The sequence below is a fragment of the Artibeus jamaicensis genome, unplaced genomic scaffold (genome assembly GCF_021234435.1).
Source record: "Artibeus jamaicensis isolate MK-2021 breed Jamaican fruit bat unplaced genomic scaffold, CSHL_Jam_final contig_2170, whole genome shotgun sequence".
Lineage (NCBI taxonomy): Eukaryota > Metazoa > Chordata > Mammalia > Chiroptera > Phyllostomidae > Artibeus > Artibeus jamaicensis.
This window is the reverse complement of record NW_026521445.1, coordinates 3398283-3417036: the sequence shown is the minus strand read 5'-3', so window position 1 is coordinate 3417036 and position 18754 is coordinate 3398283. Positions and strand designations below refer to the sequence as shown.

The following is an 18754-nucleotide window of genomic DNA, read 5'->3' as shown; positions in this document are numbered from 1 at the left end:
ACTTTACCAAAGGCAAAGTTAATCCAGTTCAGATCTTAAAATATCTTTTCTTCGGCGGTGAGCTATTTACTGAACTAACTTTTATGACAATGTAAATTAGAACATAAAGTAGCACATTGCTTCACAATTAACCAAGTCCATATAATATGCATGCTACATATTGCTGGTTTTCTGAACTTGGCAATTGCTTACACTGCCTTTCTTCTCCTTGCCATCATTTATTGCTTATGTTGCAGATTGTAATTTTAATGTGTGAGGGTATAAGGTATACCAACATGACGGTATACTTAAAAAGTATCTGTGCTTAATATTCTAAAACAAGTACAATATTTATTAGTTTTTGAGACTGAAGGAGAAAAACATCTTTCCCCAGAAGAATTAGCCAAGTAAATAGTACCCTCCTGAGAGAACATCATGAGATAAAAATTAGAGATGTCTTCTCTATGTTTCCTTACGTTCAGCTTTGAGGAATAATCTCTATATTCTTTATCCTTGCAGGGTTCTTTCTGTAGGAGTAGAATTAGAATCCTTGAAAATACCATTGTTAAATTTTGCATAAATTTTAGCATAAAATCTCTTGCATCCTCTTAAATCTCCTTTCCACTTTTTTTTTTTAAAAAAAACACAGTTATCTGGAACCTTGCAGGTTTAGGTAATAACCTTGTGGCCAGTTATAAGCTTGTTAACAGATTTTCTAGTTAATCTCTGTGCTGCTTATTAAATTTTACCTAGAATAAGTATGAAAATCTCTTTTGTAGGATTTCAAAATTGAAAAAGTCTTTTGTAGGTTTCTGTGAGTCTTTAGGTGAAGGAGACAGAGATATAAAAGAACCAGTAGCAGTTTTGGGTTGTTTCATCATGCTGAGTTTTCAAAAGTCTCATGTTGTAATAAAGATTTCTTGACAACACTGAGTGGTAGTTCTTGTCTGCATTCTTGCCATGAGTATGGAAAGCAGAAGGTATGCCTTTGTAGAAGACATGGTGTTGCCTTATGGCTTTCTTTTGTTTATATTGAGGCATAATCTATACACTATATAAAATTCACCAATTTTAAGTGTATGGTTTGATGAGTTTGGACAAATGTTCACAGTTCTGTAAACACCACCACAGTGATCACGGCAGAAGTTTCCCAAAGCTCCTTTGCACTCAGTCCCCTCTCTCCAGCCCCTGACCACTGGTCACCTTTTTGTGTTAGATTAGGTTGTGGTTTCTAGAATTTTATATAATTGGAATTATACAGTTTGCATGTTTTGGGGGGTGGTTTGGCTTCTTTAACTCAGCAGGATTATTTGAGATTCATCTCTGTTATTGCTGACCAGCATTCCATGGTATGGTTATAGTACAGTCAATCCGTTCACTTTTTTGGTGGGTACTTGGGTTGTGTCCAGTTTTCCGTTACTATGAAGACAGCTGTTACGAACATTTGTATATAAGTCTTTGTATGGACATGTGCTTTTATTTCTCTATGGCATATAACTTTGTATACTGTAGCTTTTTACTTTTCTTAAAAATAAATTTTTATTTTTTATTTACAGTTAACTTACAATATTATATTAGTTTTAGGAGTATAACCCAGTGATTAGTCACTTATATAACTTACAAAGTGGTCTTCCTTGATAAATGTAGTATCATCCATCTGGAACCATATGTAGTTGTTACAATATTATTGACTATATTCCCTATGTGCTACTTTACATCCCAATGACTATTCTATAAATACCAATTTGTACTTCCCGATCCCTTCACCTTTTTCACACAACCTCCAGCCTCCTTCTCAACTGGCAGATGTGTAAGTGTTCTCTGTATGAGTCTGTTTATATTTTGCTTGTTCATTTATTTTGTTTTTTAGATTCCATTTACAGGTGAAATTATATGGCATTTTTCTCTGTCTGACTTATTTCATTCAGCACAGTACCCTCTAGGTCCATCCATGTGGTTCCAGATAGCAAGATTTTATTCTTTTTTATGGCTGAGTCATGTTCCTTCGTGTCTATGTATATCTTCTAATCTATTTATGGGCACTTAGGTTACCTCCCATAGCTTGGCTATTGTAAATAATGCTGCAGTGAACATAGGGATGCATGTGTCTTTTCTATTTACTGTTTTGGGTTTCTTTGGATAGATACCCAGAAGTGGATTGGTCAGTCCTCTTTGCCTCTGTTTTAAAGTCTGTTTTGTCTGGTATAAGTATTGCTGCACTAGCTTTTTTGTTTGTTTCTTTGTTTATATTTTCATGAAATATATTTTTCCATTCCTTACTTTTTAGTCTGCGTGTGTCTTTCAATCTGAATTGAGTCTCTTGTAGAAGGTATATATAAGGGTCTTGTTTCTTATTCATGCAGCCATCCTGTGTTTTATGATGGAAGCATTTAATTCATTTGTATCGAAAGCAGTTGTCGTTAGAAATGTATTTATTGCCATTTTATTGTTCATATTTTTTTTTATCTTTTTTTCTTCTTAAAGAAGACCCTTTAACATTTCTTGTAATACTGGTTTGGCAGTGGTGAACTCCTTTAGCTTTTTTCTTGTTTGGGAAGTTCTGTCCTTCTAAATGATAGTTTTGTTGGGTAGAATAATCTTGGTTGTAGGCCCTTGCTTTTCATCACTTTGAATCTTTTGTGCCAATCCCTTCTGGCTTGCAGTTTCTGTTGAGAAATCAGCTGACAGTCTATGGGAGCTTCCTTGTAGGTAACTAACTGCTTTTCTCTGCTGCTTTTAACATTCTTTCTTTGTCTTTAACCTTTGACATTTTAATTATGATGTGCCTTGGTGTGGTCCTCTTAAGAGTTCATCTTGTTTGGGACTGACTCTGTACTTCCTGAACTTGTGTTCTTTTTCCTTCTCCAAGTTAGGGAAGTTTTCAGGCATTTTTTGTTTAAAAAGGTTCTCAATACTTGTTCTCTCTCTTCTCCTTCTGGTCCCTGTATGATGCTAATGTTGTTATGCTTGATGTTGTCCCAGAGGTTGCTTAAACTGTCTTAACTTTTTAAAATCCTTTTTTCTTTTTGCTACTATGATTGGGTATTTTTATTAATGTGTCTTCCAAATCGCTGATTTGACCCTCTGCCTCATCAATTCTGTTGTTGATTCCTTCTAGTATAATCTTTATTTTAGTAATTGTAGTCTTCATTTTTTATTGGTTCTCTTTTATGGTTGCTATGTTCTTTTTTATGCTATTTAAGTTCTTATTAAGTTCCTTCAGCATGCTTATAAACATTGCTTTTTTCTGTTTTAATGAAAAATTTTTATTGTTCAATTATTTTTGATTTTCTAATTGTGTATTTTCATTACCATTTAGTCCCTTTAGACCCCCACCTTCTCCACAATTGCCACACTGTTGTCCATGTCCATGAGTCCTTTTTGTTTTTTGCTCAGCCCCTCAACCACCTAACTTCTACCCCCACTTAGCTGTCATCCTGCTCTCTTTCTATGAGTCTGTCTCTATTTTGCTTGTAAGTTCAGGTTGTTCATTAGATTCCACATATGAGTGGAATCATATGGTATTTGTGTTTCTCTGGCTGGCTTATTTCACTTAGCATAATGTTCTTCAGGTCCATCCGTACTGTCACAAAGGGTACATTTTTCTTCTTTTTTTATGGCTGAGTAGTATTCCATTGCATAAATGTCCCATAGTTGTTTTATCTACTCATCTACTGATGGATACTTGGGCTGCTTCCATATCTTGGTGATTGTAAATAATGCTGCAATGGACATAGGGGTGCTTATGTTCTTTTATCTTCTTAGAAGTGGGTTCACTGGGGCAAAAGGCAGATTGATTTCTAATTTTTTGAGTTATTTCCATTCTGTTTTCCACAGTGGCTGCACCAGTCTGCATTCCCACCAACTGTGCAAAAGAGTTCCCCTTTCTCCACATCCTTGCCAGCTCTTGTTTGTTGATTTATCGAGGATAGCTATTCTGACAGGTGTGAGATGGTATCTCATTGTGGTTTGAATTTGCATTTCTCTGATGTTTAGTGATGCTGAGCATCTTTTCATTTGTATATCATTTGTATGTCCTCTGTGGAGAAGTGTCCATTCAGGTCCTTTGCCTGTTTTTTTTTTTTTTAAGATTTTATTTATTTATTTTTAGGGAGGGGAAGGTAGGGCGAAGGAGAGGGAGAGACGCATCAATGTATGGTTGCTTCTTGCACACCCTACTGGGGACCTGGCCTGCAACCCAGGCATGTGCCCTAGACTTGGGGATTGAACTGGTGACCCCTTGATTCGCAGGCTGGCACTCAGTCCTCTGAGCCACAGCAGCTAGGGCTCTTGGCCTATTTTTTAATTGGGTGGTTTGTTTTTTTGGTGTGAGTTTTGTAAGTACTTTATAAATTTAGAATATTAATCCCTCATCAGATGTATTGGTGAATTTGTTCTCCCTTTCTGTGTGGTTTCCTTTTTATTTTGTCGATGTTTTCTTTTGCTGTACAAAAGCTCTTTAGTTTGATATAGTCCCATTTGTTTATTTTTTCTTTTGTTACCCTGCCTGGGGAGATATATCTGATAAAATACTGCTATAAGCAACGTCTGAGAGTTTGCTGCCTATTTTTTCTTCTAGGATTTTTATGGTTTCAGGTGTAACATTTAAGTGTTTAATCCATTTTGAATTCTTGTGTGTTATATAAGAAGGTGGTCTAATTTTATTTTTCTGCATGTATCTGTCCAATTTTCCCAACACCATTTATTGAGTAAACTACCTTTGGCTCATTGTAGGTGTTTTCTTCCTTTGTTGAATATTAATTGACTATAAAGGTTTGGGTTTATTTCATGGGTCTCTATTCTGTTCCATTGATCTATGTGTCTGTTTCTATGCCAGTACCATGCTGTTTTGATTACTATGGCCTCATAGAGTAGTTTGATATTAGGTAGTGTGATTCCTCCAACTTTGTTCTTTCTCAGGATTGCTGTCCCTATGTGCAGCATTTTGTGGTTCCATATAAATTTTTGAAGTATCTGTTATAGTTCTCTGAAATATGTTATGGGAATCTTGATAGGAATTGTGTTGAATCTAAATATTGCTTTGGGTAATACAGACATTTTAATGATGTTAGTTCTTCCTGTTCGTGAACGTGGTATGTGCTTCCACTTATTTGTATCTTCTTCAGTTTCTTTCTTCAGTGTCTTATAATTTTCCAAGGACAGGTCTTTTATATCCTTGGTTGGGTTTATTCCTAGGTATTATTCTTTTTGAAGCAGTTGTGAATGGGATAGTTTTCTTATTTCTCCTTTCCATTAGTTCATTCTTGTCATATAAAACTGCAACTGTTTTGTGGATAGTAATTTTGTATCTTGCTACTTTGCTGAAGTCATTTATCAGTTCTAGTAGTTTCTTGGTGGAATCTTTGGGGTTCTCTACATACAGTATCATGCCATCTGCAAACAAAGACATTTACTTCTTTACTTCTACCTTTCTAGTTTGGTTGCCTTTTATTTCATCATCTTTTCTGATTGCTGTGGCTAGGACTTCCAGTACTATGTTGAATAAGAGAGGTAAAAGCAGACATCCATCCCTCTCTTGTTCCTGTTCTTAGAATGCTTGTAGTTTTTACCCACTGAGTATGTTGCTGACTCTGAGTTTGTCATATATGGCCTTTATTATGTTTAGGTATGTTTCCTCTATTCCTACTTTGCTATGAGTTTTTATCATAAATCTGTGCTGGATTTTATCAGATGCTTTTTCTGCATCTATTGATATCATCATATGGTTTTTATCCTTCATTTTGTTTATGTGGTGAACCACAGTTATTGATTTGCAAATGTTGTACCATCTCTGCATTCCTGGAATAAATCCTGCTTGGTCATAGTATATGATCTCTTTGGTGCATTGCTGTATTCAGTTTGCTAATATATTTTTAAAAAATATTTTACTTATTTATTTTTAAAGAGGGGAAGGAAAGGAGAAAGAGTGGGAGAGAAACATCAATGTGTGGTTGCCTCTTAGGTGTCCCCTACCGGGGGCCTGGCCTGATAGACTTGGGAATCGAGCTGGTGACCCTTTGCTTCACAGGCCTGTGCTAATCCACTGTGCTACACCAGCCAGGGCAGTTTGCTAATATTTTGTTAAGAATTTTAGTTCTATGTTCATCAAAGACATTGCTCCTTAATTTTTTGTTTGTAGCGTCTTTATCTCTTTTTGGAGATGAGATAATGCTGGCCTTGTGAAATGAACTTGGGAGCCTTCCCTGCTCCTGAATTTTTGGAAATAATTTGAAAAGGAGAGGTGTTAGTTCTTGGAATGCTTGGTAAAGTTCACCTGTGAAGCCAGCTAGTTCAGGGCTTTTTCTTTGTTGGCAGTTTTTTGATTTCTTCTTAATTTTCACCAAGTGTAAGCTGTCTATTCATATTCTCTGATTCTTCCTTAGTTTTGGAAAATTGTATGTTTCTAGGAATTTATTCGTTTTGTCTAGGTTTTCCGGTTTGTTGGCATATAGTTGTTCATAATATTTTCTTACAATCCATTGTGTTTCTTTGGTCTCATTTATTATTTTTTCTCTTTTGAATCTGATTTTAGTTATTTGGGTCCTCTGTGTTTTTTTCCTTGGTGAGTCTGGTTGAAGGTTTGTCAGTCTTGTTTATCTTTAAAAAAAACTAGCTCTTGAATTCATTGATCTTTTGTATCTTTTTTTAGACTCTGTTTTGTTTATTTCTGCTCTGATCTTTATTATTTCCTTCCCTCTGCTCACTTTGGGCTTTGTTTGTTCTTTTTCAAGTTCCTTTAAGTGTGAAGTTAGATTGTTTATTTGAGTTTTTTCTTGTCTTTTGAGATAGGCCTGTAATGCTACGAATTTTTCTCTTAGCATTACTTTCCCTGTGTCTCACAGATTTTGGATTGTTGTATTCTCATTTTCATTTGTTTCAAGGTGCCTTTTGATTTCTTCCTTGATCTTGTTGTTGACACATTTATTGTTGTTTTTTTTTTAAAGATTTTATTTATTTTATTTTTAGAGGGGAAGGGAAGGAGAGAGGGAGAGAAACATCAATGTATGGTTGCCTTTCTTCCCGGGCGGATCGGTAAATTTATTGTTTAATAACATGTTATTAAGCTTCCATGTCTTTTTGTGTTTTTCAGTGTTTTTGTGTTTGATTTCTAGTTTCATAGCATTGTGGTCAGAGAAGAGCTTGGTATGATACCAGTCTTCATAAATTTATTGAGATTTGTTTTGTGTCCTAACATGTGGTCTATCTTAGAAAATGTTGCATGTGCACTTGAAATGTATGTGTATTCTGCTGCCTTGGAGTGAAACACTCAAAGATATCAATCAAGTCCATTTGATCAAGTCTGTTATTTAAGGCTGCTGTCCCTTTGTTGATTTTCTGTATCAAATAAAAATCCACATTGGCCCTGGTTGGTCTGGTTCAGTGGATTGAGCGCCAGCCTGTGAACCAAAGGGTCACCGGTTCACTTCTCAGTCAGGGCATATGCCTGGGTTGCCACCTAGTACAGGGGTGTGTGAGTGGCAACCACACACTGATGTTTCTCTCCCTCTTTTTCTCCCTTTCTTCTCTTCTGTCTAGAAATAAAATAAATAAAATCTTTAAAAAAATGATCTATCCACTGAAATCATTGGGGTGTTAAAATCCCCAACCATGACTGTATTTCTATCAATGTTTCCCTTTATGTCCATGAAGATTTGCTTCACGTATTTAGGGGCTCCTATGTTGGGTGCATAGATGTTTACTAGGATTATATCCTCTTGTTGGATCGTTCCCATTATCATTATGTAAAGTCCTTCTTTGTCTCATATTATAGCCTTGGTTTTAAAGTCTATTTTGTCAGATATAAGTATTGCTGTACCAGCTTTTTCTTTCCTTTTCCATTTGTATGAAATATCTTTTTCCATCCCTTTACTTTTAGTCTGCGTGTATCTTTTGACCTGAGATGGGTCTCTTGGAGGCAGCATATATATGGATGGGTCTTGTTTTCTTATCCATTCAGCTACTGTATGTCTTTTGGTCAGAGTGTTTAAGCCATTTACATTTAAGGTGATTATTGATAGGTACTTATGTAGTGCCATTTTATTGTTAGACTGTTTTCCTCTGTTTTTTTTTTCCTTTTTCTTCTTTTTATTTTATTTTTTAAATATATTTAATTGATTACGCCATTACCCTCCTTCATCCCCCTCCACCCTGCATACCCCTCCCCCCACAATACCCCCCCTTTAGTTCATGTGCCATAAGTTCTTTAGCTTCTACATTTCCCACACTACTCTTGCCCTCCCCCTGTCTATTTTCTCCCTACTGTCTATGCTACTTATTCTCTGTACCTTCTCTCCCACCCCTCTTCCTCCCACTCCCCTGTTGCTAACCCTCCATGTGATCTCCATTTCTATGGCTCCACTCCTGATCTAGCTGTCCTCTTAGTTTGCTTTTGTTTTAGGTGTGGTTCTTAATAACTGTGAGTTTGCTGTCCTTTCACTGTTCATATTTTTTATCTTCTTTTTCATATAATAAGGGCTTGGTGATGATGAACTCCTTGAACTTGACCTTATCTGAGAAGCGTTTTATCTGCCCTTCCATTCTAAATGAAAGCTTTGCCGGATAGAGCGATCTTTGACCTAGGTCCTTGCATTTCATGACTTGGAATGCTTCTTTCCAGCCCCTTTTTACCTGTAAGGTCTCTTTTGAGAAATCAGCTGACAGTCTGATGGGAACTCTCTTTGTAGGTGACTGTCGCTTTTTCTCTTGCTGCTTCTAGAATTCTCTGATTTTAATCTTGGGCAGTGTAATTATGATGTGCCTTGGTGTGTTCCTCCTTGGGCCCACCTTCTTTGGGACTCTCTGAGCTTCCTGGACTTCCTGGAAGTCTATTTCCTTTGCCAGATTGGGGAACTTCTCCTTTATTATTTGTTTGAATAAGTTTCCACTTGTCGCCACTGTTCCTCTTCCCCTTCTGGTACCCCTATAATTTGGATGTTGGAATGTTTAAAGATGTCCTGGAGGTTCCTTAGCCTCTCCTCATTTTTTTGTATTCTTGTTTCTTCATTGTTTTTTGTTTGGTTGTTTTTTTCTTCCTTCTGGTCCACTTGATTGATTTTAGTCCCAGTTTCCTTCCCAACACTGTTGGTTCCCTGTGCATTTTCCTTCATTTCACTTAGTGAAGCCTTCATATGTTCTTCTAATTTGTGACTAAAATCAACCAGTTCTGTGAGCATTCTGATCACCAGTGTTTTGAACTCTGCTTCTGGTAGGTCGGCTATTTCTTGGTCGCTTAAAAGTGTTGGCTCTGGGGCTTTGATTTATTCTTCCGTTTGAGCCATAATTTTTGGTCTCATCGTGCCTGTTAAGTATGAGGGGCAGAACCTTAGGTGTTCACCAGGGCGGGGCAACCCAGGTCCCTGGGTTGTGACCCTGTATGTGGGGCATGGTCAGAGGGGTCAGTGGCGCTTGCTCCACTCTCTTGGATTTCAGTCCCTTCTGCCGCTTCCCACAAGCAAATTGGGCCCTTCTGGTGCTGGTTCCTGGGTGGGTAGGCTTGTGTATGTTCTAGGACTCTGTGGGTCTTACCAGCAAACTCTTGTGTGAGGCTGGGAGTCTCTCCCAGCACCTCAACCCTTGCAAGTTTTTTCAATCAGTGCATTTAGGCTTTATTTCCCATTGCCGGGGCCCTGGGTTGCATGGTCTGTCTCACTGCCTGTTTTGGCCTAGTTTATCTGGGCACGAATGTGTGTCTGCAGTCAGCCAACCACCTTCTGTGCCTCACTGGGTCTGCTCGTTTCCTCCCCTGGCCCGGGGTCTGCTAGCCACACGTGGCCTGTGCGCCTTGGTCTGCCAGCCACTGCTTTTTCCTGCTGCATCCCCTCTCCAGCAGCTGCTGACTCCACCCCTCTTACTGGTCTGGATGAATCGTTCATTGTTGGATTTTTATACAGTTCAATTTTCTGTCTGTTCTGGTTGTGTTTTTGTTTCTAAATCGTTGTTGTCCTTGAGTTTGGTTTTGCAAGGAGGCACAATGTCTCCACCTATACCTCCATCTTGACTGGAAGTTCCTTTTTCTTCTTAAAGCAATGCTTTTAACATTTGTTGAAGTACTAGTTTGTTGTGAACAAATTCCTTTGGCTTTTTCTTGTCTAGGAAGCTCCTTATTTCTCCTTTGATTTTAAATGATAGCCTTGCTGGGTAAAGTAGTCTTGTTTGTAGGCCCTTCCTTTTCATCACTATGAATATTTCTTGCTACTCCCTTCTGGCCTGAAATGATTCTGTTGAGTAATCAGATGAGAGTCTGATTGGTGCTATCTTGTAGGTAACTACCTGCTCTTCTCTTATGGCTTTTAGGGTTCTCTCCATGTCATTTTAATTGTGCTGTGTCTTGGTGTAGGCCTCTTTGGGTCTATCTTGTTTGGGACTCTCTGAGCTTCCTAGACTTGTGTGTCTTTTTCCGTCATTAGATTAGGGAAGTTTTCCATCATTATTTCTTCAAACAGGTTGTCGATCCCTAGCTTGCTCTCTTCTCCTACTGGTATTCCCCCAGTTCAGATGTCATGATGCAGATGTTGTTATGCTTCATGTTGTCCAGAGTGTTTCTTAAGCTCTTCTCATTTTTAAAAAATTCTTTTTTCTTTTTGCCACTCTGTGTGGGTGTTTTTTCTCCCTTATCTTATAGATCACTGATTCTGTCCTCTGCTTCATCTAACCTACTATTTATTCCTTCCAGTGTATTATTTATTTCAGCTATTGCATTGTTCATTTCTGACTGGTTGGTCTTTTTTTTTTTATGGTTTCTCCATGGTGTTGAGTCTCCATATAATCATTAGTCTAAACTCTCTATCTGATAAATTGCTTGCCTTCATTTCATCTAGTTCTGCAGAATTCTCTTGTTCCTTCATTTGGGATCTACTTCTGTCTTCCCATTTTGGCTGCTTCTGTTTATTTTCTGCCTTAGTTGTTAAACTAATCAGCCATTAAAACCAATTGGTTTTAGCACTGAGTGCGGGCCTGTGAACCAAAGGATCGCAGTTCGATTCCCAGTCAGAGCACATGCCTGGCTTGCAGGCCAGTTCCCAGCGAGGCACACATGAGAAGCAACCATACATTGATACTTCTCTCCCTCCTTCCCTTCCCCTCTAAAGATAAATAAGTAAAAAAAATTTAGGACTTCCGCCAAGATGGAGGCATAGGTGGAAGCACTTCCCCTTCTCACACAACCACGTTTAAAAACAACAAAAGTTTAGCAACAAAAATGCAGCCAAACCACAGAAAATTGAACTACACAGAAGTCTGACAACAACGAACACTTTAGCCCAACCGGTAAAAGGGGCAGAGCCAGCAGCAGAGCGGGGTTGGGCAGGAAAGATCCACCAGACCAACCGGGGTGCGCAACCCAGGTGCGCCAGCAGCTGGGTGCGGATCCCAGGTTTGGAGAAGCAGGTGGACCCACTGAGGGCGGACCATGGTCACACATTCGTGCGCAGATAAACCAGTGAAGGAGCTAATGGTGGTGAGACAGACCATGCAGGCCCCAGCGGCAGGAAGCGGCAGAGGGAACCACCATTGTCCCTCTCTGACCCCGCCCCCACATACAGAGTCATAAAACAGTGACCTGGGTGGCCCCGCCCTAGTGAACACCTAAGGCTCCGCTCCTCATATGTAACAGGCACAAACAGATCAAAACATGGCTCAAGAACAACTCAGAGCCCCAGAGCCAATAAATCTAAGTGACCAAGAAATAGCCAATCTTTCAGATGCACAGTTCAAAATACTGGTGATCAGGATGCTCACAGAACTGGTTGATTTTAGTCACAAATTAGAGGAACATAGAAAGGCTAAACTAATTGAAATGCAGGGAAATACACAGGAAACCAATAGTGATGGAAAGGAAACTGGGACTCAAATCAAAGGAGTGGACCAGAAGGAGATAAAAAATGACCAAACAGAAAAGGATGAAGAAACAAGAATTCAAAAGAATGAGGAGAGGCTTAGGAACCTTCAGGACATCTTTAAACGTTCCAACATCCGAATTATAGGGGTACTAGAAGGGGAAGAGGAACAGCCACGAGTGGAACACTTATTTGAACAAATAATAAAGGAGAATTTCCCCAATCTGGCAAAGGAAATAGACTTCCAGGAAGTCCAGGAAGCTCAGAGAGTCCCAAAGAAGTTGGACCCAAGAAGGAACACACCAAGGCACATCATAATTACATTAGCCAAGATTAAAATGAAGGAGAGAATCCTAGAAGCAGCAAGAGATAAGGGGACAGTCACCTACAAAGGAGTTCCCTTCAGACTGTCAGCAGATTTCTCAAAAGAGACCTTACAGGCAAGAAGGGGCTGGAAAGAAGTATTCCAAGTCATGAAATCCAAAGACCTACAACCAAGATTGCTCTATCCAGCAAAGCTTTCATTTAGAATGGAAGGACAGATAAAGTGCTTCTCAGATAAGATCAAATTCAAGGAGTTCATCATCACCAAGCCCTTATTATATGAAATGTTAAAGGGACTTACCTAAGAAAAAGAAGATTAAAAAAGATGAACAGTGAAAGGACAGCAAACTCACAGTTATTAAGAACCACACCTAAAATAAAAGCAAACTAAGAGGATAGCTAAATCAGGAGCAGAACCATAGAAATGAAGATCACATGGAGGGTTAGCAACAGGGGAGTGGGAGAAGGAGAAGGGGGGAGAAGGTACAGAAAATGAGTACCATAGATGGTAGGTAGAAAATAGATGGGGGAGGGCAAGAATAGTATGGGAAATATAGAATCTAAAGAATATGAGACACATGGTCATAAACTAAAGGGGGGTATTGTGGGGGAAAGGTGTGCAGGGTGGAGGAGATCGGAGGGGGGAAGTAGAACAAATGTAATGGCATAATTAATAAAATATATTAAAAAATATAAAAAAACCAGTTGGTTTTAAACTAATCAAGCTGCTATCAGCATCCCAGTTTAAGGTTTACAGGGTGGGGCAAAGTAATTCCTGGGGGTTGTGGCTGTTGCTCGCCTCAGCCTAATGCCATTCAGAGAGGAGTGCTCTCTGCCTGCAAAAGGTGGCTTCTGCAGTGTGGGGAATGACTCAGCAGAGGGAACCTGGCAACTGTTCCTTCAGTTCTCTCTTCAGAGCCACAAACCCCAGACTTTTCTCAAGCATCCCGAGTCTACTCTTCCCTCCCTCTGCTGGAGCCCCGGGTAAGTGGCTGCAGATGAAATTTTGTGCATTCACTCTTCAGGAGGCTCTCTGCATCTCCAGCCTCCTTTCCCCGATAGATAGAAACCCCGCTGCTGCTTTTCACACCTTTATATTATCTGGGCTCCTTTCTGGCTCTGGTGCTGTAGGCTGGGGAGCTCAGCTTCAGGTTTAGGCCCCACACGTGTCCAGGAACCCCTGGCCGCTGAAATATCCCTCCGGAACTGCAGCTGCCACCCCTGGGAGCCAGCCAGCCCTCTCGTACCTCCTCTGCACTCCCTGTCAGACTTGTGGTGGAGAAGTGGTTTCTTCGGTCTGTTCTGGGTTGTAAGGGTTCTCTCCAGCTAGTGTTCAGTGGTTATACAGGATGATTTCTCTACAGTGCAGTTGTGTTTGGAGATTGGTCCTGGGAGGAGGTTAGTGTAGCTTCCGCTTACTCCTCTGCCATCTTGGATCCTTCAAGTCACTTAAAGGGATAGAAGAACTCACTAAATTTTAAACCCTTAACCTCCTACATTATTACAAATGCCCATTATTAGAGCTGTGAGAATATTAGTGTTCATTTGTTTAAACGGTAGCTCCAAAAAGATTTTTTGAAGAAATACTTGGCTTTGGTGTAATCTGGAGGTATTTTTAGCAAATAGAGTAATTATGGGAGTAGGGAGGGAAATTAGCTTGTTTTAAAATGTATTTATGCTTAAAATTTTTGAGAAATAATGGCTCTCAAGTTCAGTTATTTCCAAATTATTTTATCTGCTTTTTCTTTGTGTTTGACTCTTAATATTGTTTAGTAGAGCATTATCTTATATACCAAAAATTTTAGTGAGTTTAAAAAGTTTTTGTTTACATCTTGTTTATTGACAACCCATATGCCCAGATACTAAATTTTTTTTAAAAGATCTTAGAGGGGAAGGGAAGGAGAGAGGGAGAGACTATGAATGTATGGTTGCATCTCGTGGGTCCCCTGCTGGGAACTGGCCTGCAACCCAGGCATGTGCCCTGACTGGGAATTGAACTGCGATCCTCTGGTTTGCAGGCCTGCGCTCAATCCAGTGAGCTATACCATCCAGGGCCCCAGATACTACATTTTTATGTTAAACTACAAACTTTTTTAACCTAAGGATTCTGATTCCCTTGAACTTTGGTTGGAAAATAGTTTACTTTAGAGTGGTGCTTTACTACTTGGTGAAATTTGAAGTTAGAAAACAACCCAGCAAACATTTATTATGTATCTAGAGGTAACTTGCTGCTTGTTCCTTTATTTTCTCATGAGATTTGGGGATTTTAATACTGTAGAAAGCTGCAATTTCTTACTTTGTGTATTATTTTCATAAAAATTTGTTAGGAAGTGTCTAAAATTTGTCCCATTGACTTATCTCATGTGGGAGTTCTTCCTCTCCAGAGAACTGAAAATATAGAATGTCTAATTAGGGTTTGTGCAGGTGCTGTCTCTTGGGGTCAGACTACCTGGCTGGCAGGTGATAACCAGCCCAAATATTCTTGCCAACCAGTGACACCTGCAGCTCTGTAGGGAGAAGAGGTAGAGGGGCGCTGAGATGCAGGTGATGGGGTGGGAGGGAGGTTGAGTTTGGTAATGGGACTTATGCGTGTGAGCTGAGCACTTTCAGGTACTGATTTGTCTTGCCAGAATTCTTTTTGTGTGTGTATGAAATGTAGTTTAAAGGTGTCAGTATATTTATATGAAAGTATATTGATTTTGTGAAAGTGAAAGGTCTGAAAGTCAGATTTGCTTGTATTGTATCCATGAATGTGCCATTTCGTTTACCTAATCACCACATTGGGAAATTTTTTGGCAGGAAATATAATACTTAGATTAGAATAATTTTTATAGTTTTGTTTTCCAGTAGCCATTTCTTAATCTTATGAAGAAATTTCTTTTGAATATATGAGTTGAGAGGGTGATTTCCATTGATCATAATGGTAATTAGGTAGAAGAGAGAGTCTTTTCCTTGACTTTTAAGGAAACTTAGTAAAATTTGTTAAGTAGATAATAGGAGTTAGCATGCTTCAAAGGAGTTAGAGGACTTAATAATGTTTGATCTGTTGATAGTTCTGGGCCTGAGCTAGGACCTGTGCTACAATGTCTGGTGTTTTTGTTGTTGTTTGTTTTGTTTTGAGGATAGGGAAGAGGGCTCATGTAAACATTGCTTTTTTGGGGGTTGATACTGAGCTTCAGGTAAAAAAGCAGTTCATGGCTAGTGCCAGAGTTAGTATTCAAATTTCTTTCTTCCTAATTCTTTCTGTTTGCAAAAGTGCTTCTTCAACTTCCTGATTTTGGTTGATGTGCATTTCTTTGTAAAGACAAAATGGGTTTACCTGATAGGCCTTAGGAATGATTCTCACATGGAATTTGAATCTAGGAGGGCCGGTTTAGTTCCGCCCTGGAAGACCACTCTGTTTATAATCAGAATTGGGAGCTCCAGTCCTGCTGTTACTGATCACTATGATTAGTGCGTTCCTGTGTGCTCTTGGGCCTTGACGTCTCATCCTCTCAGGCAGCATTGTTGTGATGAATGAGAGCAGGAAAGGATTTAATGCACAGTAAGAGATAGGTACCTTACTTGTCTTCCTAAATTTAGGATTTGCTTTTGGTGTTAACAGAGGCAGATAGACTACAAACATTGCAGTAGCATTTCTCAGCTGTGCTCTGAATTTTAGTAATTGTTGCACTAAATAAATAAAATAGTAAATAAACAACGTGATGGAAATAAGAAGTTGAATGGCTAGATGACCTTGGGAAATACTATACATCTTCGTTTTGGAGATTTGCTAGGCATAATAATGTATATTATGTGTTTCTTTTTTAAACAAAGGTAAACTGAGTTCATCATTAATCCTTTGAGATCAATGATTTTAAAGAATACCAGTATTCCATGTGGCATGGTTTGTGAAGCACTGCTTTTGGGTAATAATTTTCAAGATGACTTGAGAATAGAATTTTCTCTCTATGTATATACATCTTGAGACTTCTCAAGTTATATATATGTGTGTGTATATTGTACTTACTGAGGCATTGGTAGTTAATGCTTGCAATGGAAATTTGTGAACTTCCAATGAAAGATGTCACTGCTTTAAATTCCAGCTCTTGTGGAATTTGTTGCCTGAATTTTATGATAAAACATTGAAATTCAACAAAATTACTAAATATTAGCAATCTCTATTAGGGCCAATTTAAGTAGTTGTGTATTAGAGTTGATATTACTTGTTGAGATAATCTGAAGTTTCAGTTCTGTTCGTTTCTAGTATGATCTTATTCTTTCCTCAGATTTCTGATTACTGTTCTTATTTTTCATCAGTTTGCAGTTCCACTGAAGAGATTTGCATAGTTGGAAAGAGTTGTTACTAATAGACATTTGGGCTCAGCTCATGTTATCCTGGTCCTTTTGGGTTTTCGGTTTCCATTTCAGAGGTCACAGCCTTAACTTGTTTAAATGGAATTAAACAGGCGGGACTACTAAGTAACCCCTTATGGTGGGGTGCCCAGTGGTTGAACTTGGTAAGGTATCTGGCGAGTGATTGTTTTTTTAACATCAACAAAGAAAAAAGAAATAATACAGAGCAATCAGTCCCCTGTATACTTGGTCCAGATGCAGCCTATTTTTATGCTTCTAATTTTGTGGAGGCTGGAGAAGGGTTCAGACAAATTCGGTAGAATAAGGTCAAGTAAAGGTGAAGGCCCGAGGCATTCTTGTGAATTAATATGTGAACTTTAGCACGTGAACTTTATTTCAGCTGCCTTTTTGCTTAATTTTTTAGTATATGTTTTAGATAGTGAAGTTATATAGTTGAGTTCCTTGTAAGTGATGTAATATGGTATTTTCTTTTCCTTTACACAAATTGAATTTTTAATAAAAATATTGTTGAAAGTAAATATACAAATGTGAAATCTTAAATTTTGATGATGACTAGATATGTCTGTATGTGTTTTGTTTCAGGTTGTTTCACGAAGAAATCCAGAGGATGTCCAGGAGGTAACATGCTATTCATATGAAAATTTTATTTAATTTCTTATTGAAGAAACTGAATTTTTTGTCAGTGTTTATATTTGTGTATTTGTGTGGTGATTGTCTTCAGCTCACAAACAGTAGCAGAAGTGTCCTATTTCACACCTATTAAGTACCTTTTAAGTTTTAGTAGGATTTAAATTGTAGAAAAAAGAATTTGAGGAATGATTCAGACCCATTAAATAGGTGTTAGATTTTAGTGGGTGTTAAAGTATATAAATAAGATTTGCAGGAATTGTAATGCTGTTTAGTAATGTGATAATTTTTCTGGTAGGTAGCATAAGATTTCAAGATTAGTTAAGAGCCCCTATTTACAAACTATTTCAAAATCATGATGCCTCTTTAATTAAAAAGTGAAAAGTATTTGGTAATTAGTATTAATTTTAAAGATTATAACTATAAAATTATGGGTTTCTGTCTACTTCATTTTTTTATTGAGTTAACATGTTGATATCGTGGAGAACTGCTTTGGGTGTATAAGTTTCTTTTTAAAATTTTGTACTTGGTAAGTTCTTTTGCATATCCTTTCCCTCACTCTAAAATGATACCATTTTGTTATATTTTTGCTTAAAACTGTGGCTCTCTGTTTGTAATTACTTTTTACTTACACACTGTTAGGAACCCTGTCTGAGGCGCTTACTTCTCTGAACAGTTTCTGATTTACTTGCATATTAGTACTCGCTCATTTTCTTCTTTAAAATGAATATATTTTCCAATTACAGTGGCATGCAGTATTATGTTAGTTTCAGGTGCACAGCATATTGATGAGCCATTTATGTACCTCATGAAGTGATCACCCCAATTCCATTTTTACTAAGATTAGGACATACTGTACATTGGGCATTTTTTTCCTACTAAAGAAACAGACACTGTAAGTGGGTAGTCTTGATTCTGCAACAGTGTTTTTTAAAAAAATTTAATTGTAATATCTTTAGTTGGGGTATGTGCTTTTTATTTTGCCACAAGCTCCACTATTTCTTACTGAAAAAGATCTGGCTTGATTCATACTCATACATTTAAGTTGATGGTTTGGTGGTGGTTTGAGTATGGACATCAGGTTAGGAGTGTATACGGACTTTCAGACATTACCATTTCTTACTATGTCTAATATGATATTTGTTCCCCCCCCCCCGGTTAAAAGTAGTTCAGTAAAAGACACATTTTAAAAAATATTTCTGGGTACTTTCCATAGGGTTTTAAGATACCTTATACCTCCTTCCCCTAATAGCCATGAAGAGAATATTGTAATATTGTTACTGTGGAAGCAATGAGTGTACATCAATCTATCTGTCCCTCTGAAGTGGCAGTGGAAGTGATCGGCACCATGGGTTGAGATGCTCTCTACTTAAGTGTCACGTGATTAGTATGAACTGTGCTTCAGGACGTAGAATTCTTTCGAATGTTTAATTAATAGTCAATACCATGGTTTTCTGCTGTTTGAAAATTTACAACTCTGTTGAAATTGAAAGTGGGTTGTGTTTCTTATGAATGGGTTGTGTCTGATTGCTGTGCTGTGGTTTGTAGCTTGATGTTCCCCTTTTCCAGGGAGAATCCTGAGCCAACCTATCACGAACACACTCTCTGCCATTTCCTTAATCCTTTTTTGGGGA

At 38.2% G+C, this 18754-nt stretch overlaps 1 protein-coding gene across 4 annotated transcripts in view; it reads left to right on the top strand.

Annotated features, from left to right (window-relative positions):
- RPS6KC1 (ribosomal protein S6 kinase C1) overlaps positions 1-18754 on the top strand; it is a 171236-nt gene that overhangs the window by 2134 nt on the left and 150348 nt on the right. For all 4 annotated transcript variants that reach the window (XR_008390242.1, XM_053658206.1, XM_037164331.2 and 1 more), the window contains exon 2: positions 17076-17111. Coding sequence is in view for 3 of the 4 variants with exons in the window: in XM_053658206.1 (XP_053514181.1) it covers positions 17076-17111 (36 nt within the window). In the remaining variant the exon portion in view is untranslated. The remainder of the gene's footprint in view (positions 1-17075; positions 17112-18754) is intronic.